This window comes from Myotis nattereri (genome assembly GCF_964212035.1).
Source record: "Myotis nattereri genome assembly, chromosome: 6".
NCBI classification, from domain to species: domain Eukaryota; kingdom Metazoa; phylum Chordata; class Mammalia; order Chiroptera; family Vespertilionidae; genus Myotis; species Myotis nattereri.
In genome coordinates, this window is record NC_138081.1 from 10,263,460 (window position 1) to 10,287,414 (window position 23,955).

Sequence of the window (23,955 nt, forward strand, 5' to 3'; positions counted from 1 at the left end):
TCCCAGCAGACCCCGCCTGATTTACTGCCCACTGTCACCATAAGTCAGTCTGGTCATTACCATGGCTCTTGTAGCCCACTCACTCCGCCAGACCTCGCCAGCCTGGCTGCCTCTTCAAGACGGATTAACTCCTTGCCTCCGTAGGACTGCCAAGCGACCACTTCCAGTCCCCAGTTGCCCTTCGCTGCACAGGCTACCTTTTTCCTGCCATAAGTGCAGGCAGGGCATGACAACGTGTTTGGTGGGGGTGGTGGGCACATGGCACGATGCCCAAGCCCTGGAAATGGCTCTCAGTGTCGTTCAGGCTTGGGGAGTGCTTCCTGCTGTCTTTATTCCCTACTTAAGTTGAGGGCTCACATTCACAACCCCCCTTCTGAGTTCTAAGCCAAGAGCTTTGCCTTGAACATCTCTTCTTCCTTGGTTCCTGAGTGCCGCCGCCCCCCTCCCCCGCCCCCCCAGCCGCAGTCAGACGTGACATTTACTCAGCACACAGCCGCCTGGGTGTTCTTTATTGCCTCTCCCTTGGGCTAAGGGAGGAGCCTGCACAGTCCTGGAGACCAGGAGCGGAGGCAGGAGGGGCGGAGCCAGCAGGAAGCCCTGCTCAGTGTCTGGTGGGGTAGAAATGCCCCTTGTACCTTGGTCCTCTTGAGTCCTAAAGGGCCTGCTTGGCTGTGACTGGGCTGTTGACTGGAGAAACCGCAGGCTCACATAGGCCAGTAGGCGTAGATGAGGCTCAGGAGGATGAAGATGGCCACGGAGAGCAGCATGTTCTTCCGGTTCTCCTGCCGAAGCAACTTGAGCTCCTTCTCTGGGAGGAAACGGTGTTGGACAGGTCGTTTAGGCCCATCTGCTATTCTCCGCTGCCTCTGCCTCTCCCACAAGTGGGTACACACACTGCTGAGGGCCGAGCTGTTCCCTGCTGGCCACTTCCTTATCCATGGAAAGGACTCTGTCCTTGATCCTCACAGCCTTTTGGCTACAGATCCCACCCAGCCTCCAAAAGCCCCAACACAATGCTCCTCAACCATTTCTCTTCACATGCAGGTGAAGGTGAGGACGGAATGTGTGAGGGTCACCAAAAGGCCACATGAAAGCCAAGCTATGTGGTGGCATGGCGTCACCAGTGAGTCCCTCCACTTGTCACTGGGCGGCTCCGTGCCCTCTGCTGGGCGCCCAGCCAACAAACGAGGGACACGAAGAGGAGGCAGTTTGCCGTGAGGTAGTCGGGCTCACCTCTGGCAGAAGCCAGTCCTCTGCAGCCACACCGTCTCAGTGGCGACGCTGTGATTTTGTGTGAAAATTGCTAGGGTGGGGGGCACTGATGTCCCGCCTCTGCCTGTGAGAGGGAGCAGGGAGATCCTGCAGACCAGCTCTGGGCAGGCCAGACTGAGCCCAGGCTCAGGCAGGGGTGTGTGCACATGCACTGCACACACGGAGTGTTTCTTCAAAATCGGTCCCTTTGGAAGGTTCCCTGCCATGTGTCCTGTTCTGAGCTGGTTCTAGGCCAGGTTTGGCCCCTCAGGGAGAACAGAACAGATAAGTTGGATGAGCCTCTGCGGATCAGCAGGCAGGGGCAGGAGGGTGGAAGGGGTGGTGGTGGGCCCAGCAGCTGCCCTCCCTCTAGCTCAGTGCCCTGCCAGGGTTCTACCCAGCTGTGCCCCCAGCACCCAGAAGGTGGCAGCATTGCTCCACTCCAGTAGCCCTTCAGGGCACCCAAGTTCATCCTCCTTCAAGGTCCCCAAGGCCCTGACTCCCATCACAGGGTTTTCCTTGGGGGGGGGGGGGGGGTAAGGGGGTGGGGTGGGGGCTGGGGGACAGGGAAAACAGCCCTCCCAAGTCTGGGTGGATGTGAGAATCTTTTCTGGGCCTGGCTACTGTCATACCCCTTCGTCCCAGGAAGAACAGACTCACAGGCCTCTCTATCTCCCTTGGAACATAGGAACAGACCTGCTCTTCTCCCAGGCTGCTGGGCTGATAGTGGGTTCCTATAGTCTCCTGGGGGCTGACCCCCCCTGAAGAGCCCCCTGGATCCCTGTCACCTCATGGGCTCCCTGGGCTGTCTGTCCCTCCTGACCCTGGGACTGGAGGGTGGGGCTAGTTACAAAAGGGGACTTTCTTACCATAGTTGGAGGCTTTGTTCATCAGGCTGTTTTTCTCCTTCTCCAGAGACTTCCTGTGAGGGGAAGGAGTTTTGTGGCTCAAGCCTTTTCCTTCCCACCCTAGGGGCAGCTGGCATTCCAGGGCAAGTTGGACAAGGGCCAAGGTCTCTGTGGTAGGTGGCGGGGCCCAGGTTAGATATGAGGGGCTGAAGAAGGGCGGGAGGTGGGGCAGGAGCATTACCTGGCCTCTGGGCTCAGCTCCGCCCCATAGAGCCTGGAGTTCACCGCCTCCAGGTCCCTCCGACATTGCAACAGCTTCTCCTCCAGCCCATCGATCTGAAACACAGCACACCAGCCGCTGGAGAGGGCAGCAGAGCCTTCCAACTTCCAAAATAGGCAGGGTTCTGGGATGGGGAGGAGGAAGCCCTGTCATCCCTAACATTTCTATTATGCTGTCCTCGGCCTCCATGTGGTAAAGCCTGAGCCCCACTGGAAATGGCTGGGGGTGTTGCTCAGGGCCTCACAGCCGCCCTGAACATGGCAGACGCCAGCCACGCAAGGGTATCCTGGAATGAAACGAGATGCTCTGGGTAGGCTCGGCCTCTCCAAAGCACCCCACGCACGTGAGGGGTGGGTGGTAGAAACCGAGGGGCAGAACCAGAGGTATTTTCCCACTGATGTTCAGCTAGTCTAAGTTGTAAGAATATATATTTTACCATGAGAACCAATACAAAGTATTGAGTGTAAGAAAATGCAGCTCAAAAACTTCTATTTCTTTCTGATTGGGTTCTTGAGGCAAAGTATTGCCCATCATCAAGGTAGCTGTAACCTGTGGGGCGAAATTGCTTCTGAAAGGTTGGTTGCCAAAGTTATCAGTTTTCCTATTTGTTTTGGTTATAATTTCAGAGATGTACACTTGATAAAATAAACCCTGGGTCCTGGTATGCATTTGGCCTTGAAAGCTCATCTGTGCCCATCTGTCCTCAGATGTCTGTCTAAATGGCCACCTCTCTGGGCCTGGGACCTGCTTGCTCGTCTTGAACCAGTGCCCTGCTGACAGGAGCCTAGATGGGAAGGTTCAGAGGGCCCGGTAATGCTCAATTTTCCATCTGACTTAACTCATTCTCACCACATCCCTGGGAAGGATAGCAACTATGACCTCTATTTCACAAATGGGAGAAAGGGCCCCCAAACAGAATTCTCTGAGGAGTCAGAGCGAAACACTCCTCCCCTCTTAGCGGTCTTAGTCAATTCCCTGCTCCAGTCCCTTTTAGAGTGGCCCCTGAAGAGGCGGGACCAATGATCACAAGTACGAATCCAAGTCCCAGGCCCGTGGTCAGGCCAGTGTCAGAGTTGCACTTAAGTCCCTAGGCCTTCTGCCCCTCTCCCTGGCCAGCACCCATCCTGGGTCAGCCATTTCCCTCATCCCAGTGCCTGGCACAGACGATGCACCATCTATCCCCTTTCCTGCAGCCCAGCCTGCTGCCAACTCTGCCTCCGGAAACAGGGTCCTGTGGGAGGGAGCGACTGCATCGGGTTGAGTTAATTGCCTGGTTAATTGTGTCATTTCTCTGCTAATGGGCACCAAAGGGACGGTTGTCCTGGGAAACAGCCCCAACCAGGAGACAGGGCCTGTGCCTGGGAAGGCCAAAGGCCATCCTAGAATAGGCGCTGTAGGGAGATGAGCTCTGGGGAGCCAGGCTCCAGGAACAGCCACGGCTGATGCCGACCGTCAGTGGAACCAGAGCTGGAGGCCTGGTCTTGATAGCAGCACCCCCAACACACAGAGCCCAGCCCCTCAGGACCCTGAGATTTGCTGTTTCCATTCCATGGTGTAGAAACCTCAATCAGAACACCAAGTTCCATGCTGGGTCCTACACAAAGCTTAATTCCTGAAGCTCTACCTCCTCCATGAGGCCTCTGCTGGAGGGGTACTGCCTCCTGCCCCCAGCAAATAGTCCTCTCATGAGGCTGAGCATGTCCTGTCATTCCAACTTCGTGTGTACAAACCTCATCTTCCCAAATGCTGGGAGCCCCGAGGGCAGAGGGTGTAAACTTGGAGTTTGGGGTTCAAGTCTGGCCCAGATGGACCCACTGCACTCATATATGTGCCTGCTTGGCCCCTAGGGCTGACGTTGTAGCTCCTGCCCTAGAAGCATGTTGGCCATTTGTCTCCTTTGTGACCACAGGCCTGGCCCACTGCAGTCTTTGTAGCCCTGGAGTAGGGTTGGGCATGGCTGGGCCCAGGAGCTGGGATGGATTCAGGCCTCATGTAGCAATGGTCGCTGAAAGCCTCCACTTGTGCCCGAAGAAGCTGGGAGAAGTTAGGAGAAGCGACTGTCATGCGCACAGATAGGGCCTTTGTGGATCACCTGGTGCAGTATTAGCCCTTGGTTAGATTTCTCCCTGCCACCCCTTGGGCCAGGCCGTGGTTTGCATGTCATTCTGGGAAGGAAAAGTTTGGGGATTTCCATCCCTAAACACTTCTAGAAGGCTATCAGGTATCCAAACAAGCACTAACTGGCCCGGAGCAAGGCCAGGAACTCATGCTAAGCAAAATCTTTAAATTGAGGTTGGCAAGCTGCAAGTGGCCAAGCCAATCTGCCGCTGTGCTCCGGGCAGGGCCTGTGGAGCTGGCAGTCGGAGGCCTTTATCTGAAAAAGCCCAATTTCTCTGCAGTTCCACTGAATATCCCCACTTTCATTTACTACTTTTTAATGAGGCTTAAACAGACTAACACAAATCAAGGTTTTAGGGACTCAAGTTCTAACCTCCCTCTATGAATATTTATGTCCTGCTGACAGCTCTTTCTGACTCCCTTCTAAATAGCAAGTTCCCCTTCTTTGTAACCCAGCTGCTGGATGTGGGCTGAGTGGGGGGAGGCTGAGGCTGCCAGGCAGCTGGCTGGCTCTTAGAAGGCCGCTAACCCATCCGCAGAAGGTGACTCTGCTGGCAAACCCCTGCAGCACTTGCTGAAGCAGAAGCTGGCTCTCGAGCAGCTGTAATAATGGGTGCAGAGATTCCACGTGACCTCTGGCTGCAGAGGAGGCTGGGAGGGAGGGTCAGGATGCATAATTTAGTTGTGACTGGGGTCAGGAGTGGTGGCTACAGAGTAGAGCTGACAAGATGGGCCCAGAAGTGGGGGAGAAGACTCAGAAAGTGGGCCTTAAAGAAGACCCTAGTTAGATTTTCAGTCAACTCTCAATGACACGCACGTGGATTATGCTCTTTGCAGAGTCCCTGCAAATCTGCAGTCCTTAGCTTTCACTCTGCCGGCAGGCTGAAGGCAACAGAGAAGATAGCAAGGCTCAGGAGAGAAGACACAGGGGTTAGGACCAGAATAAGGAGACAAATGGCAAGAAGATTCTAGAAACCTAAGAGTCAAAGCTGGGCAAGCAGTTGGAAGCCCAAGTGCCTAGAAACCTGAAATTGTGGCTCCTGAAAAGTGTGGTCACATGGCGTGGGGCCTGCACCCAGGTGCCTCAGCTTGTCACTCACATGCCATATTCCTTAATCCTATCTTTGCAGAACAAAGATCATGTTTCATATTCCCAAGGATGTGAGGACGATGTGAGGCAATACATGTAAGGTGCTTGAACAGTACTCAACGCACACAGTAGTTCAGGAAGTATTTGCTACCATTATCATCAGAGAAGTTTTCACTGGATCTTTGGGGAATAAAAAGAAAGTTAATTTGTGGCAAGAGTAAGAGAAGGAGCTGGATGTGTGTGGGGCTGGTGGACAAATCTGCCCTGGCCACTGGCCAGTAGCAGTGGGAAGAGGAACCCCTCTGGCTGGATATGGCCATCCTCTGAGTCAGGGTGGAGTTCAGGGGTGGAGACTGCAGGGTAGGCCACCAGGACAGCAAGGCCTCCACAGGCCAGCCCATCCAGCTGGCTCAGGACATGCATACTCAGAACTTCGTGACTGGCCTGGGGAGAAGCTGGGCTGGGGCCCTGGAGCCAGCACCAGGTTGTAGAGGCTGGGCCTGGTGGAACCCAAGGAAGACAGGCCTACAGCAGTGCTAAGGGCAAAACAGACTCATGTGGTCTGGGCACTCTGGGGAGGCATGGAATGGCAGGGGGAGCCTCGGTTCACCCACACCATGGCTCTATGGGTCCTGGCACCCAGCTAAGCTGGGAGCAGGAATGCGAAGCCCCAGGACTAAGGCAGAAAGAGGCTCCATCATAAGAGATCCAACCAACACTAGTGGGGAGAGTTACACTCTGGAGGCCATGGAGACTCCCAGGACACATGCTGGATAGCAGGATAATTAGCAGGAGGAGTGTGGCGGCCCAAGACTGGCTCCAGTGCTGGGATTTTCCTGGCGCTGTAGGTGGGTAGCAATGCTGGCTATGACTGTCACAGGCAAAGTGGTTACAGCCAAGGAGGGGACTGAGACAGGGAACTCATTCAGACAGTCCGGGGGGCACCCGATGTACAATAACATTAAGAAGTGTCCATACATTACGTTTATATTCAGAAGACCAAGTGCCCGTTTTTATACAGGAAAATGAACACTTTAAGTCACTGAGATGACAGCAGGTGCAGCATGGCTGCAAAGGAACCCAAGGAAGTAAAAAAGGCAGTGGTGTGAGCTCCCTATAAGTTTGCAAACTGTGCCCGGTAGGTGTTGTGGAAACTCATATGCAAGCAGTTAAAGGACCAAGCAGTCAGTGGTGAGTATGCAGGGTGTCCTGGTGGGTAAGTCTGTAATGTGAGGGAAAACGAGGTCAATACGGTAGGAAGTGGGAAGGAGCATTCCTCAAGGAGGAGGGAGCTGACCATCTAGAGGAGGCCTGGAGCCAGGAGCCAGGAAGTCTGTAGTGTATGGGAAAGGCCCACGAGTAATTCTGCCAGAGAACCACTGCCTTCCTATCCAAGCACAGGCTGAGGACGGGGTGCCTGGCGGGTGGCTTTGAGAGTGAGCAGAGGGGCAGGCGCAGCGAGAAGTATGAGGCCAAGGATCCTCCACAGACGCAGGGATGCTTCCTGCAGAAGAATGTTAAGATCTGAAGTCAGTCCAGCAGTCAAGGTCACCATGGGCCATGACCCCAGGCAAGTGCGGCCATTGCTCCTGCTGGCAGATGCCAAGGAGAGAAAGGGCTGTTCATTTTCAGTCCTCAGGGGCAGCGATGCTCCCGGTGGCCTTCGAGGCCCCTCCTTCAGATGCAGCTCCAAGGCGCTCTGATGACAGCTTAGTAACCCCCAGCAGCTAAGCAAAATCCCCTCTGCCACCTGACTTGGGGAATAACACCTTATTCTCAGAGCTTTAGGGAAGTCTCCCTGGGGTCCTATATGCTATAAAACCACTGTGTTAAGAGAAACTGTAAAATTCGTCTCAAATCCCCGTGAGGCATCTTTTCAGGAGTATGGAGCCTCCTGGAATTAAAGTCCTCAATGAGACCTTTTTGGGGGCAAGAAACATGAGTGCCAGCTCACACACAAACTGCCCAGCACACTGGTCGGGTCAGGCTCCACGGGGCCAGCTCCAGGCCTGGCTGCCACCAGGGCCTGGCATGCAGCTTTTATTCTGCTGACAAGAATGAGCCAGAGGCTGTGGCACCATTATGGAAGCTTCCCCTCTTGAAGGTGGCTAACTGGTGCTCCCCTGATCATCTTGACACTCTGGGAGGGGCTCCCTGCCCGCTCCCTAAGTTGCCACTGTTTAGGGCCCAGCTTTCTTCTGGGAAAGGGCAGAGGCACCCTCAGGGCTTGGCACTGGCCACTGCTTTCTAGTTCAGGAAGTCATTTCCGGTCTTGCTGGCCTTGCTCTCGGGAGCTCCCAACCGGTGAGTGAGAAAAGTGGCTGGGAATGAGTTCACCCCAGGAGCCAGGCAGTGGTTACAGGGCACATCCTGCACCTGCCTGGCCAGGTCCTTGCTGGGCACCAAGATCTACTAAAAACCATGGTGCTGGGGTATCTGAGCCCAACTCAAATCACCAAGTTTTGTGTGTCTCGACGGCACAGAAGGAGTCAAAGCTGCCTCATGGAGGCCAACGGTCCGCACAAACTAAACCACACAGCCCAGGAGAGGCACCACGGCAGCAGGCGCCTCTTGATCCCCTCGTGGGATGCTCACAATAACCCTGAATGAGCAGTGTTATTTGTATCCACATTTGCAGCTGAGGAAACTCAGGCCATGGAGATGAAGGAATCTGCCAGGCTCACACAGCCAGTCCACGGAGAGCCAGGCAGTCCGAGTCCAGGCTGCTAGCTACCAGCCTACATCAAGAAAGCCCTGAGCCACTCTTAGCTCCTGGGTGCAGCCTCCACTCCTTACACCCTGGGCCAGTTTGTGGGCAGCTTCATATATGCTACCCAAGGTCAACATCAACTCTACAAGGAAGGGACTGCCCCCATTGTAGAGAGAAGCTAACACCCGGCACAGAGATTTTAAGCAACCAGCCCAAGGTTATGTGATTGGGAAGTGGCAGAAGTGGGGTCAGGAATCTGAGTTTTTCTGCTCCAGAACTCATGCTCCTTTAAAACCCCTCGTGAAAACATTCATGACAAAGAAGGGCTCTGTGGAAACCATTCCAGGTCCTGGTCCAAGTCCACCCAAGCTTGCGATCTGGCCTCCACAGATTCTCTGAGTAAACGTGTCCAGGGCTTTGCTGGTCTCTATCCACATAACAGCTACGTTCCGTGAGGGAAGAACCTGACTGAGATCCATTTGCTGGGAGACGCTGAGATGGGAGCCGAGCATCTGCCCTCATGAAGGCAATTACCCTCCACCTGCCGGCTGCAGCACCCCAGGCACCCTCCCCGAAACTGTGTAAACTGCCCAAGCGCCTTCCCAAATCCACAAAAACAGACCCAGTGTGCCCACTTCCACCTCTCCCACCCCGTCCAGTGTGCGATGTTTTACCGAGTTGTACGCTTGAAACCTGTATGGTTTTCTTAACCAATGTCACCCCAATAAATTCAACTTAAAAACAACAAAAACAGACCCTGTTTGGAGAAGGAAAAGGTGGGCTGTGGGCCTGATGTGCCCTTCCTTCCCCATAGGCATCAAAGTCTTTCTTTTCACGAGTTAATTCACAGCTGAGTGGTGTGAGCTGTCCCAGCTCCAGCCCCGCAGCCTGGGAACTGGGTTCTGGAGATCCCCCCATTTCAGTCCGGAGGCCCCGGGTGTTTATTATATCCGGCAAAGGAGCCGCACCACCTGCCCAGATGGTCTCTGGCAAGAGCCCTGGGCTTTCCATCTGGGGCCTCAGTTTTTCCGGTGAGTGGCTTCAACCCTCAAAGGGCTGATTACTCTGGCATTACTTAAGGGGTGTTTTCCTGTGGAGGAGGCTCCTAGGGCTCTGTGGGGGCAGAAAATCCTCCACCCATGGCTCCCCAAAGATCAGGCCCTGTGAGAAGCTCCTCTCCGGGGCTGAGCCAATGAAGACAGGTAACCTTTCCAAATTTTAATCAATGAACAATTTTCAGGAGAAGCAGAGTGCCCAGGGGCTTGTTTCTCTCGAGAGTCACCCTGGCCCTGGGTCAGGAACGCGAGGGTCCCTGCTGAAGCCCACGCAGCCCCAAGACACCCCGAGACCTTCGTGTGCCGAGCAGTTGCCAGGAGAGATGCCACGCTCTGCCTGCAGCCTTCATCTGTCCCTGGCCAGAACGTTGTTTGGAGTTTGTTTTCTCTTCTTTCCCCAAATATATTTTTTGATAAATTAGCAAAAGCTTCTTCATCGCTGAAAGGCTGAAAGCATTTTTCAAGAACTGGCATCTACCCCGCGCCTTATGAATTCATTAATTAAGATGCTGGCAAACAGCCACTCCACACATGCTGACATCCAGCCGTGTTAGGTAATGAGGTTTTAGTCTCCTGACCCCCGTCAAGTGGAGCGGAGCCAGACACAGGCTGCCGAGAGAAATCACCTGCTCGCTGCTGACCTGTCGCTTGTGCCTGGCAGCAGGTGAGGCTCATTTAATGGGCAGCGGCCCTTGAACAGTCTCCACATGTTGCCAGCCTTTCAGCCCCTGGCTGGGCAGTACCCAACTGCCTGCTCCACTGTGGCCTCCTAACCTCTGACCAGCAAACCACTCAGATAGGCCCAGGTATCAGAGACACGGGTTCAAGTGCCTCCTCCAGCCACTCAAGCCAATTGGGTAGATATTTATTGCTTGTAGCCCTTGTCTCAGAAAACTGGTCGGCTCTGTCAGCTCCAGAGCCGAGGCTGCCTTCATCCACTCTCAATGCTTCCGCCCCTCCTCCCCTCAGGGAGCTTACAGCGGGACTGACATGAAACAGATAATTGTAAGTGTCAAGGCTCCTTTCCGCTGGCGCTCATCCTGTCTAGGCCATTTTCTCCTCTCAACCTACCACCTCAACTTAATTGTCACTGATCTGGGCCTCTTTTTCTGATAAGGATTCCAGTAAATTCTAAACGACTACCATTAACTTTTATTCCCTACAGCAGATACTATTAGTTGGCCAACACAGCATCGATTACGAACCCCCTTCTTTGTCTGACTCCATTACAGAAGTGAGAAAAGATCAACAGATGTTTACCAGCCTCACTGCAGCTAGGAGTGGTCCTGACCCAGTTCTGGCCAATAAGATGTCCCAGAGTCTGCTAAGAGACTCTGGGGAGGGCTTACGCTTTGCTTATAAAAGGCACAAAGAGTGTTGTAGTTCCTTTCTCCTTCTTCTTTATTTGAAGTTGGATATGATGAATGGAATTTGGGCAGCTATCTTGTGACTACGAAGAAACAGCTAAGAGAAAGCAGAAATACCAGCCCTGACATAGCTGCGCTTTAGAACCAATGCCACCAATCTCCAAATTTTCTGTTTTGGGGGGGTGGGGGGAGAAGTATACTCCTATTTGTTTAGGCCAAGGGTCACTGGATATATAAACATCATTTGTGGGCCATTCAAAATTATCAACTTAAAAATTAGCCTGCTTTATTTGGTCAAACATTTAATTAACTCACCCCTAATGCCTTGGCCGGACCAGACCAAATGATTTCATGGGCCTCATCCGGCCCTCAGGTCGGACATTCCCGTCCTGGTTTGGTCACTTGAGGTCAGTTTTCTGTAACCTGTAGCCAAAAGCTTTACAAACTGATATGTTTTTGTATTAGGGAACAGATCCAACCAAGTATCTCCTTTAAGATGTCAACTAAGACACTGCACATCTGTTAAGACAGCTGTCTGCTAAAACATCTACAGACATTAAGCTGAAGGGTCCAGTTTTGAAAGAAAAGCACAAGGACCAAGTAACAGCTCATCTCTACCAGAGGTTTAAAAACAAACAGGTTTGACACCAGCCAAAGTCCTATCACTTTATACTGAAATGCAACCTTTCCCTCAGCCAGAACCCACCTATCAGTTTTGACTGAAATACAACTCCCCCCTCCTCCCACACAGCATTAAAATCAGTACCAGAGAATGGTGATTTCTCATCTGAACTGTAATTCTTTCTTGCTCTTCAGAATGAACTCTCAGAAGTTAAAACGCATAGCCAGTTTTTTCCAACTCTGAAATCTCACAAGGTGGCAAATGAGTTGGATAAAAGCGTCTCATGAGTAGCCATGAGTGGGGGAGGCAAGGAGGTGCATGGGTTGTCCTGCAAGGTGACTGCCCCATACAGTTGGCCCGAGCCAGCCCTCGGGGTGAGTGCTGCCCGCTCAGTAATTGCTTCATTACAACAAGTGGGGACTGTTTGCAGGTGCTGAGCTCACTCACTTGTGGGGGTTTTATTGCCCTGGTCAGATTAACAAACATTTCTGATTAAATCACCACTTCATTGGCTCTAAGCACACAACTTTTAATGAGGACAATATCTACTGCTACTGAGCATCAGTGCACATTCAATACTCAGACCCGCCGGGGGCAATGGACGAATGAGGGGAGGAGACAGTCAGATGCCAAGCTTTTTCTAAGGTGCACAGTTACAGATCTCAAATGTTAGAATATCCAAGCAAAAAGTAACCTTAGAGATCAAGATGGCAAATGTAAATATCTACTAGTATATTGGTATTGACAGGTAAAAAAAAAATATTGGCAAATGTGACTGGTATAAGGTGGTATTAGATCTCCCCCCACCCACCCCAAATTCAAAGCATTTTTAAAACCATGTCAGCCAAACAAAAGACATCTGTCATCTGTATTTGACCATAGTGAGTCTGTAAACCCTGGTGAAGTTACAGATGAGAAAACTAAAGTCCAAACAAGGGGGTTGACTTAGTCATGATAAAAAACACCCACAAGAACCACAAAGGCTGCTAATACAGAACACTGCTTATTGATAACTAGAGGCCTGGTGCACAAAATTCATGCACTGGGGGGCGGGGGGGGGGAGGGGGGGCGGACCTCAGCCCTGCCTGTGCCCTCTCGTAGTCCGGGAGCCCTCAGGGGATGTCCAACTGCCACGAAGGCGGAAGAGGCTCCCATCATCGCTGCTGCGCTTGCCAGCTGTGAGCCCGGCTTCTGGCTGAGTAGTGCTCCCCACTGTGGGAGCACACTGACCACCAGGGGGCAGCTCCTGCATTGAGAGTCTGCCACCTGTTGGTCAGTTCGCATCATAGCAACCGGTTGTTCCACTGTTCAGTTGATTTGCATATTAGCCTTTTATTATATAGGATAACACTGCCAAGCATCTATTAGGCACTTTAAATAGATTTCCTCATTTAATCCACAAAACCACACTGTGAGGTAAGTTGCAATCTGTGTAGACCAGCCATGGGCAAACTACGGCCCGCGGGCCAGACCCGGCCCATTTGAAATGAATAAAACTAAAAAAAAAAAGACCGTACCCTTTTATGTAATGATGTTTACTTTGAATTTATATTAGTTCACACAAACACTCCATCCATGCTTTTGTTCCGGCCCTCCGGTCCAGTTTAAGAACCCATTGTGGCCCTCGAGTCAAAAAGTTTGCCCACCCCTGGTGTAGACTGTGGAATGTCCACTAAAACAGTGGTCGCCAACCAGTGGTCCGTGGACCACTGGTGGTCCGTGAGGTCCGAAAGGTTGGTGACCGCTGCACTAAAACACACTAGCTCCTTCTTCCATTGCAATCAGGCTGTAGTTGGGCATGTGGCCTCCTAACTGATGAATGTATTTCCCAGCCTGCCCCTGCAGTTAGGTGAGGCCTCGCTTCTTAGCTTGCATTTTGGCCAATGGAAAATGGGCACTTTAGGCCCAGGACTCTTAAGATAGCTGGTGTGCTTCTCCATTCTCTCTTTCTCAGCCAGTGGGTGTGGCCTGGTTTCATTCATGAGGTTACAACAAGGACCTAGGGGAAGGCAGAGCCACAAGATGGAAGGAATACAGCGGAACCACTACTGTCCTAGAACTCTATACCAGGGGTTGGCCAACTATAGCCTGTGGACCTGTTCTGTAAATAAAGTTTTATTGGAACATAGTCACACCCATTAATTTATATACTGTCTATGGCTGGTTTTGTGCTAAGACAGCCTATCTGAGTGTAGTTGATGCATGTTATTTGTGGTAGTTACGTTCTATAAAGCTGCTACCAAAAATGAATAAGCAAATACTGAACCAGGTTAGGTCCCTGTGAGCCTCTGGTCACATCATTATTATCAATGGATCAATAAAAAACCTTGTTTTGTGTGTATTTCTGTTTAAAAAGACCTACTGTCATATACATTCTTGATTCATTAACATTGAACACACAGTCAATAATACTGTAACTCAGACCTGAACAAAATAACACACACATGTTACCTGTAAGGCGCATGAAGCCTTCTTGCACATTGGAAAACTAGACAGCACTACACTTGAGGGCATTTTAAACAGCAAAATCACCAGCAAGAAGCACAAAATTATAAAAAATGTGGCACTAAATAGACCAGAAAAAGGACACCTGTTTACTATATAAGAACTGAAATAAGGCCTGGCTGGTGTTGCTCAGAGGTTGAGCATCAACCTATGAACCAGGAGGTCATGTTTTGATCCCCAATCAGGGCACATGCCTGGGCTGTGGGCTAAATTCCCAGTGTGGGATCTCTCTCATCAGTGATGTTTCTATCTCTCTCTCCCTTCCTCTCTGAAATCAATAAAAATATATTTTTAAAAAAGAAAAATAACTAAAAATAAGAAGGCAGAATACTACCTTGTACAAACTTAGTGGGATCTGTAGGCCTCCAGTGACCACAATTTTTTATTGTTAATCCTCACCTAAGGATACTTTTTCCACTGTTTTTAGAGAGAGTGGGAGGAACAGCATGGGAGAGTGGAAGGGAGGGAGGAAGAGAAACATCGATGTGAGAGACACATTGATTGGTTGCTTTCAGCACCTGACCTGACTGGGGCTGGGGATCGAACTTAAAACCCAGGTGTATGCCCTTGACCAGAAATTGAACCCGTGACCCTTTGGTGCGTGGATGGATGCTGTAATCACTGAACACCACCAGCCAGTGCTCAACTTTTTTACTGCTTTGAGTTTGTCTGTGACTTACTGCAAAAGCACTCTAAGTATTGATTTGGGGGTTACAAATACTTTTTAACAAGTAGGCAAATTCACAAATACAGACTCCATGAATAATGAGGATCAACTGTAGTTGCAACAGAGACCATATGGCCCACAAAGCCTAAAATACTTACTATCTGAACCTTAGAAACAATGTCTGCCCATCCCTGCTCTAGCATGTTAGAAAAAAAACTTTTCTTGTTCTTAAAACCACTGATTTTGGGGGTTCCTGTTATAGCAGCTTACCATGTCCTAACACAGACTATAAAGTCTATTCTCGTCCCACTACACAGTGCCTTCTCATTTGACCATCTATTACTCTCTTTCAGAAGGAGATACCTATTTCTATCAACCTTTTTTTTTTTTTCTACCAAGTAGGCTGATGTTTCTCAAGAGGTGGTACTAAAACCTCCTGCTTCAGCACGGTGTGTGTAGCTTGTTGAAAGCATCTGACTTGGCCCTGGCCGGGTAGCTCATTTAGTTAGAGCATCGTCCCAATATTCCAAGGTTGTGGGTTCCCCCAGTCCGGGTACACACAACAATCAACCAATGATTGTATAAATAAGTGGAACAACAAATCAATGTTTCTCTCTCTCTCAATCAATCAATAGAAAAAATCAAATTATTTGTTAAAAATACCACTCCCCAACCCCCCAAAACACACACACACACACACGTCCTACTGAATTACTCCAGGCAGGGGAGAATTCAACCCTCCATCGTAAAAAACTCTACAAATGATTCTTAATGCAGCCTTAACTGTGAGAAGCACTGAACTGATAGGAAGCTCAAGAATACTATTACCCTCTCTGTTTTTTAATCCTAACTGGAGAACATGTTTTCTTAATTGATTCTGAGAGAGAGAGAGAGAGAGAGAGAGAGAGAGAGAGCGCTGTGAGACAGGAACATCGACTGGTTGCTTCCCAAGGTGCCCAATCAAGGATGGAACCGCTGGGAGGTGACCTGAGGGACTGTAGCCTTTGGGAGGTGACCTGAGGGACTGTAACCGCTGGGAGGTGACCTGAGGGGACTGTAACCGCTGGGAGGTGACCTGAGGGACTGTAACCGCTGGGAGGTGACCTGAGGGACTGTAGTGCTGGGAGGTGACCTGAGGGGACTGTAACCGCTGGGAGGTGACCTGAGGGACTGTAACCTGTGGGAGGTGACCTGAGGGGACTGTAACCGCTGGGAGGTGACCTGAGGGACTGTAACCACTGGGAGGTGACCTGAGGGACTGTAGTGCTGGGAGGTGACCTGAGGGACTGTAACCACTGGGAGGTGACCTGAGGGACTGTAACCACTGGGAGGTGACCTGAGGGACTGTAACCGCTGGGAGGTGACCTGAGGGACTGTAACCGCTGGGAGGTGACCTGAGGGACTGTAACCACTGGGAGGTGACCTGAGGGACTGTAGTGCTGGGAGGTGACCTAAGGGACTGTAACCGCTGGGAGGTGACCTGAGGGACTGTAACCGCTGGGAGGTGACCTGAGGGACTGTAGTGCTGGGAGGTGACCTGAGGGACTGTAACCGCTGGGAGGTGACCTGAGGGACTGTAACCACTGGGAGGTGACCTGAGGGACTGTAACCGCTGGGAGGTGACCTGAGGGACTGTAACCACTGGGAGGTGACCTGAGGGACTGTAACCGCTGGGAGGTGACCTGAGGGACTGTAACCGCTGGGAGGTGACCTGAGGGACTGTAACCGCTGGGAGGTGACCTGAGGGACTGTAGTGCTGGGAGGTGACCTGAGGGGACTGTAACCGCTGGGAGGTGACCTGAGGGACTGTAACCTGTGGGAGGTGACCTGAGGGACTGTAGCTCTGGGAGGTGACCTGAGGGACTATAACGCATCAGCAACAAGATGCACTAGAAGAGAAATCACCTGATTCTCAGCTCCTCCAACGCTTCAACTAGGCTCTCCTCGAACCCTCAGTTTCCTCGTCTTTAAAAATCTCACAGGCTTGTCCTGAGGATGAACTGAGGATGCAAACGAAGTAGCACGTAGCTGCTGCTATATCCATATGCATCTATTTTTATTTTTTAAATCCTCACCTGAGGATTTTAAAAACTTATTTGAGAATGAGAGAGAGACAGAGAGAGAGAGAGAGAGACAGAGAGAGCGCCTCCCATGACAGGCCCTGACGGAACCCACACCTTCTGTTGTAGGAGAGGACTCTCCCGGCAACTGAACGACCCGCCAGGGCGCAGCAAGTTATTTGTAAGCCATTTGGGGACACCGCCACTCCACGATCCTCTACAAGTTCCCGCAGGTTCCCAAGGCAAGTTTCATTACAGGCTTCAGGCCCCAGAGGGAAAATGTCCCATCGCAGCAAAGTTAAGCCACTACTGACACACGAGACCGTGTGGGCTCCCTAACCTGGAGGGGTTCCTCACCTGCAGGCCTCGACCCCTCTGTGCGCGCCCCTCTGGGTCCTCAATGAAGGTCTCCCTGCAGGACCTCATTCCCTGTCCCGCCCCCTTCAGGGCCCCGGTTACCTCCGCGTCTCTTCCCTCCGGAATCCCCTCCCCCGGCTCCCATCTCTGCTGCCCCCCACCCCCTACCCGGCTCTCCAGCATCCGGTTCCTTCCTCAGGCTCCTCAGCGCCCGGTACCCACAGGGGCCTCCCAAGACCCTTGCGTCTCCCAAGCTCGCGGCGCCCTTACCCTCACGCCTCCCTAGGCCCCTCCTCCAACCTGCACCGGGCCGACCCACCACCCGCCGCGGGGAGAGACAACGAAGGACGTGGCCCACCCCGCTTCATCCAGCGTCCTACCCTCACCTCCAGAGCGACGCCCAGGTTCTCCCGCTTCTTTTTAGTCATGCTGCTCGCCGGGATCCCCCAGTCATCATTGGACGCGCCCATTCGCAGCACCACGCATGCGCAAGCACTCGTGCTCCCCCCTCATTGGCCACCAAGGCGGCGGGAGGTGGGGCTCCAGGCGGGCGCCATCTTGTTGAGGGGCGTGGCCAGCGCGCCGCCGCCATGTTTGTGCGGGGCAACCTCTAGTTTGGCCTTAGCCTGGGGCGGGGGGGGGGGCGGGTAGATGGCGTGGGGGCAATTGCCGCAGGCAGAGCTGCCCCCGGCCTTCCACATTCAAAGCCCCTTTAGGGCACCGAGAGGCCTTTCCCACCTCTTCTTCCTGCCCGTCATCCCCTTAGTGACCGCCCTGCACACTTTGAGGCCAGCCTGCACCCCCCCCCCCCCATTTAAATCCTGTGCAACCTTCACGGCCCATCCTGAGGCACCGCTGCTCCAGAAGCCCTCTCTTGAGTTCCTTGGCCTTTTGGGATCTGATCACGACCTGCTGTTGTTATTCCTCCTTTTTGTCTGGTGTTATTTTGCTCACACACATCACGGAAAACCTTCGTCCTGCCCCTCCTAACACCACGTTTCTGTGCATCCCCCCAGGCTTCCTGTCGGCCGGGTGTTCCATTCTGTTGTCACCCTCTTGCACAGACACTGCAGACCCAGCGCTTTGCAATGTTCTGACTGCCCCCTGGTACAAATGCGCTTCTGTCCCTCGGCCCAGCTACCCCTGAAACTGCCACCAACGTTCCCGATAAGCCAGTGGTTCTCAACCTTCCTAATGCCGACCCTTTAATACAGTTCCTCATGTTGTGGTGACCCCCAATTTCATTGTTACAAATTGAACATAATTAAAGCATAGTGATGAATCACAAAAACAATATGTAATTATATATGTGTTTTCCGATGGTCTTAGGCGACCCCTGTGAAAGGGTCGTTCGACCCCCAAAGGGGTCGCGACCCACAGGCTGAGAACCGCTGCAATAAACAAACACCTTTACCACCCGCAGTGCACGCTCACATGTTCTATTCTAGCCTATTTTATATATATATATTTTTAAAAGTTGGTGGCAGGAGACCTATTAAGTTTTTTTCATGACCCATTAATGGATATTGAGCTGCAGTTTGTAAAACACTGTCATTTCCCTCTGTCCTCGAAATCACTATTTGTGAGGGTGGCAAATGCCACCAAGAGAATGCCGCCATTCTTGCGTTGGACTCACCTCCCAATAATGCTAAGGAAACATCTTTGCACACATCGCTCTGTCTTTCTGAAATTTTTAAGATAAATGTGTAGAAGTGGAATTATTGGGTCAAAGAATATGAGGCCGGAATCGAAGCTCCTTATTTTCTGACCAGTTATCTTTCTGGGGGAGCCTGTGGGTTCGGTGTGTGAATGTGTCCAGGTCTGTGTTCTCATCCTGATATAGTTGTTGAGTGATGGTGCTGGAGGCGACCTGAGATCTCATCTCCGCTGGCCGCCTGCCTGAGGCCCACAGAGGAAAATCATAGTAAATTCTCTCTGAACAGTCAGCAGGCTGCTGAGCAGTTGTTTAGTGCAGAGCTTAGTTTAACATCCAGCACAGGAGAAACTTCCTCAAGATCGTTGTCTATCAACTGTCAATCAACAGCATTTATTGTCGGAACACTCTTCACAGCATTGGTTCCAACCCCAGAAAAACCAGACTCCGTGCTTCCCAATTATCACAGGCTCGGGCCCAGGGGAGGCGAGAAGAGGAGGGAAAACACTGTGTTCTTTTAGAAGTGGTTCCTTCCGCATGTGTTTGGCACCACAAAAAAGCCACGGCGGTGTGGTGAGCTTCCTGTCAGTGCTTTGTCTTTCTCCCCCGTTCCCCGTGAAACAGCGGGTGAGCTGTCATCCTTCTCCCTCAAGAGCCTCAGATTTTCCAAATCAGGCTCGTTCCCTGGTTCTCATAATGGGACCAATACTTGAAATGGGACTGGAATGAGAACCCTAGTGGGTTGTGTGAAAGCGGGGAGGGGGAGGGGGGCTGTGGAATGAGTCTGACCTGGATTCCAACCCCAGCTCTACCACTTGCAGTGGTGGATTGGGGGCCAGGTACTTAAGTTGGCTGAGCCTCAGCTCCCAGGTCTGTAGAGCAAAGCTGAGGGGCCAGGCTTGTAGGCTGCTGTGAGGACCACTAAACGGCCAGTGCTGTGGCTTGTGAGTCACCAGGGGAGATTCAGCAGGACGGATGGGCCCGCTGCCAGTTTTTCATGATAGGGTTTCGCTTGGCAATTGTCGTCATTCTTATTTTGATTATTGTTTTGATATTGGTTTCTATCGGCTTTGACACTACGGTACAGTAGCTGTTGTTAGGAGTTAGGGACAAATGCTTGGGTTGTTTCCTGCTATCAAGGGCTCTTAGTTCACGGCAAAAGGCAGCCCCCAACATACACAGTGTCTCTCCCTAGAAAGGAGATGCCCTTTCCACCTCTACTGGTCCCTCCTGCTGAGACCATCAGTCATGGGTTTCCTGTGCCCAGACGTGGCGGACGGTGCTGACTCCTGTGGTGCCGGGGGAAGCTGAAAGAGCCCAGGTAACCTGCAGAGGTCCTTTCATCCCAGTACATACAGTGACCGGCTTTGATTTCCACGAGGACTGTTTGCTGAGCCTGCTGCAGCTCGGCCTGGCTTTGTGCTGGAAATTCTGCCCGCGCACAGATGGATTACTGTGGCCCAGCTGTCTGTTTGTCTGTCTGTCTTTGTTCTTTAGTGAGCTGTGGTTCTGAACTTTCTATTTAGGAGTTTTAGGGTGAAGTGTTTATGGGAAGTAGAGCCAGCACTACATTGGCAGACAGAACTGGGTTTATTCCTGGGTGGGCCACGTCTCTTTGGCTCTCCATTTCCTTGTCTGTGAAATGGACGCATGGGGGCAGAACTCGTCGGCTTCGACACCCTCAAATTCTGTTTTTGATGACTTTGTTATTTCTGAAGTGCCCAGACATAAAGCACCCTTGTTGGCTATAAGGTAAACATATAAAATAAGAACAATCATTACTCTCAAGATATCTTCAATCTAGTTAGAGAGACAGACTGACAACATGAAATAGTGAATACCAGACATCATATAATTAAATGCCAGCTGTCTGTACTTACTGTGGATGAATTAGGAGCTCAGGAAAAAGAGAATGCTGCGGGTTTTGTTGAGGCCTGAAGGATAATCGAGATTGGATCAGGTGCAGACGGGGGGGGGGGGGGGGGAGAGAGCATCCCAGGTGGGAACCCAGAGGGTTTCCCATGCCTACAGGAGTCTCCCTTTTCAACTACAGCACTGTGCAGGCTAGCCACAGCCCTGGCGCACCCGTCATGAAGACCCTTGGGTCAGTTATTCCATCCCTTGGCCCATCCTGGGCCTGCCTGACCGGTGGGATCCAGACCTTGACCCCCACTGCCACCCTGAGGGCTCCTTCTCAGAGCAGGAGTGGGGAGAGTGGGATCATTCACTGTCAGAAACATTTCGTGCAAGAAGTGAAGAATTTTGTAGGTGGTTAAAATATAGTGGAGGCTGATTTATGTCTGAATTTTGTTCCAGGGCAGCAGATTATAGTCCAAGTTCTGAGGCAAAGGCAGTGTCTTTATGGCTTGCTTGGATCAGTTTTATGTCTTGGTGATTTTTATGTTTCAGCGTCGCCAAGATGCTCAAACTTTTTGTCCCATACCTCACTGGGGAACTCAGGTACCACTCCTGGAACTCCAACTCATTTTACCATAAAAAGAAAAGAAAGCAGAAGAGATGACAGGGATGTTTTTGCTTGACATTTAATTGGTATCCAGTTTTTAGCTAAATTAAATCAAATCATAAATAGATGATGAAACCACATGCGACCCTGAAGTACATGTCAGATGACATCATGAAAACAAAAGGACAGGATTCTAAATAGTGTTGAATAGGAATATTCATAATATCTTGGTATCCGTACTGTCTTCTTTGATGAGAAGAGATTTTTATTAAACATTAGTTTTATTAAACATTTACTCAACTAGACAAGCTCTGCTGGTACGTTTTTACCTTATGGCTACAGTGCCTTTTGTAACTGATCACGCCTCCCACTTCTTTATTCATGAGGAAGCTCAGATCTGAACTTCTGGAATTTTGGGCGTAGGCTTCCATGTGCTAGCATTTTCCCTGGCTTTATTTTGTTTTTCTACCCTTGTTTTCCCTTTGCTCTATCGCTTTATTTTTATCTCACTGTATTGTGTGCATTTTGGTGAACTACCTCAAATCCTTTTTTTGGAACACACAGGAGCATAATAAATCAATAAGTACATCCTGTGTTTGTAAATATGGCCCTTTGTTCTTTCCAGAGCGATTTTCACATCCACTAGCGCCGTGGGTCCTCACACAGCTCTGCAAGGGGAGTCAGGCAGACCCAATCACCCCCATTTTACAGACAAGGAAGCTGAGGTACCTCCAAGCATGAAGTGGCTTACAGAGGAGGAGAGACCCACCCCTCCATCTACATAGAAGACTGCCTGAACCCCTCTGAAGAAGGAGACAGGAACATGAAACTAACAGCCCATTAGGTGTCTTTTTATTAGTAGATGTAGACTGACAAGGAGGAAGCCAAGGTTGGGGTCACCAGTTAGAGAGGACGTAAATTGGGGTGACCACTGGCTTCAGAGATTCCTTCAGAATCCATTATCTGAGTTGCCATCTCTGCCTGCCATCCGTCTTTTCTAACCCCTCTCACTGGTCACATGGGTGGGTGGCATGTGATCCAAGCTGGGCAGCCAATCGCAGAGCCACACTCTGATTGTCTCAGAGGCCAGGGCGTGAGCTGGGCCAATAGGAGTTCTTCACTGAGATTTTTAATCTCTAGCTGGGAAATGGAGCTCTGGTCGCAGGGCTGTTGGGATGTGATCCTGGAGCAGCCGGCAGCCGTGCTGCCTTCCCTGAGGAGGTGCTCCCGTGGGTCATGAGAGAGGCAGGCGGCACATATGGGCAGCAGCTGGGAGATGAGAGGGGGTGCACTACTGATGTTTGGAGCTCAGGTTGCAGGTGCCCAACTCTTGCTCCTCCCAGGAGGAAGGCCAACAAATCCCCTGTTTTGAGTAAGCTAGATTGAGTTGGGTTTCTTTCACTGAGAGCCCAAAGATGTCTTCATTCATGTGGTTTTTAGACTTATTTTTCACCCAGAAGGAATAAACCCCAAAATTCTGCTTCCCCGGAACCTAAGTTTGGGTCTCATAAGGCCATGGATCTTGAACCTCAATGTTTAGCTTATCCCAGGGGGCCTATGTCCTGTGAAGCAACAATAATAACTACCACCCCATCTTCATGCATCTCTTTATAGCTGGGCCATAAACAAAGGCAGTGGAGCTAGTGGTTTAGAATGTGGCCCTGACTCCGTTGCTCATCAACTGTGTGATCTCAGGCCAGTACTTAACCTCCAAGTCTCAGTTTTACCACCTGTAAAATGGGATTAATAATAGTAGGTACCTCAAAAAACTCTTGTGTGGATTATCCTATATAATAAAAGCCTAATATGCTAAGTGTCCAGTTGTCCAGTCATCCATTCGACCAATCAGAGTGAAATATGCTAATGATATGCTAAGGACGCTCAACCGCTCGCTATGACATTCACTGACCGCCAGGGGGCAGACAGTCGACTGGTCGCTCAGTCACTATGACGTGCACTGACCACCATGGGGCAGATGCTCTGACTGGTAGGTTAGCTTGCTGCTGGGTCCGGCCAATTGGGACTGAGCGAGACAGGTGGACATGCCTTGGAGCCCTCCTGCGGTCCCTCCCTGGCTGGCCAACCTTCTGCCTCCCTCCCTGGCCCTGATCATGTACCAGCGGGGTCCCTCAGCCTGGCCTGTGCACTCTAGCAATCCAGGCTGAGGGATCCCACCCCACTCCCCCCACCGAGTACATGAATTTTGTGCACTGGGCCTCTAGTACAAAATAAAAACCTTAGTTAGCATACCATAACTATAGTTTAATTTATTTAACCATCAGTTTTCCTCAAGCACTGCTATGAAAGGCAGAACAAATATGCTCATGTCTGTTTGGCAAGTGAAGACTCTGGTGTTCAGGGGAGGTTAAGGGGCCCACCCAGGTCACATAGTAAGTGCAAGAGTCTGGATTCTAGACAGCGGATTCAAATCCAGGGTCCTCTCCTCTGGACCACGTTTACATAGGGCACCGTGCTGGCTACTGTCAGCAAAGCAGCCAGACAGCTTGCAAAGGTCACTGTCTCTCCAGGGACAGAGTCCATTAGAGAAGCCCATCCAGAAGGATGTGTGGTGAGGACAGGGGATGGGCATAGAAAGATGCCCAGAGAAAAGCTGCTTAAATTGGCTTCCCGAGCACCTGCAGCCAGTGTCTGTGCACCCTCCCCTCCCTCAACGGCAGCTCCCAGCACCCACACTTCTCACATATAATAACTCTAGAAGACAGACTATCAGAATCAGAATGTAATATAGAGACAGCTCTAGTCCAGTGGTTCTCAGCCTTGGCTGCACATTAGAATCACCTGGGAATCTTTTTAAAATCCTGATTTCTGGGCCTCATCCTGTGGAAATTCTGTTTCTTTGGTATGGGGTGGGGCCACAAGATGAGTAACAAAGAAACAGAATTTCCG

At 51.2% G+C, this 23,955-nt stretch overlaps 1 protein-coding gene across 1 annotated transcript; it reads right to left on the bottom strand.

Moving 5' to 3' along the window:
* Positions 1 to 483: 483 nt before the first annotated feature.
* On the bottom strand, positions 484 to 17,401 carry CCDC167 (coiled-coil domain containing 167). The gene is made up of 4 exons (XM_081094436.1): positions 17,317 to 17,401; positions 2,341 to 2,435; positions 2,121 to 2,173; positions 484 to 808 (listed from the first exon to the last, which is right to left on the bottom strand). Exons 1-4 carry the CDS (start codon positions 17,398 to 17,400, stop codon positions 705 to 707), a joined length of 336 nt encoding a protein of 111 aa, XP_080950562.1. The 5' UTR covers position 17,401; the 3' UTR covers positions 484 to 704.
* Positions 17,402 to 23,955: the final 6,554 nt, after the last annotated feature.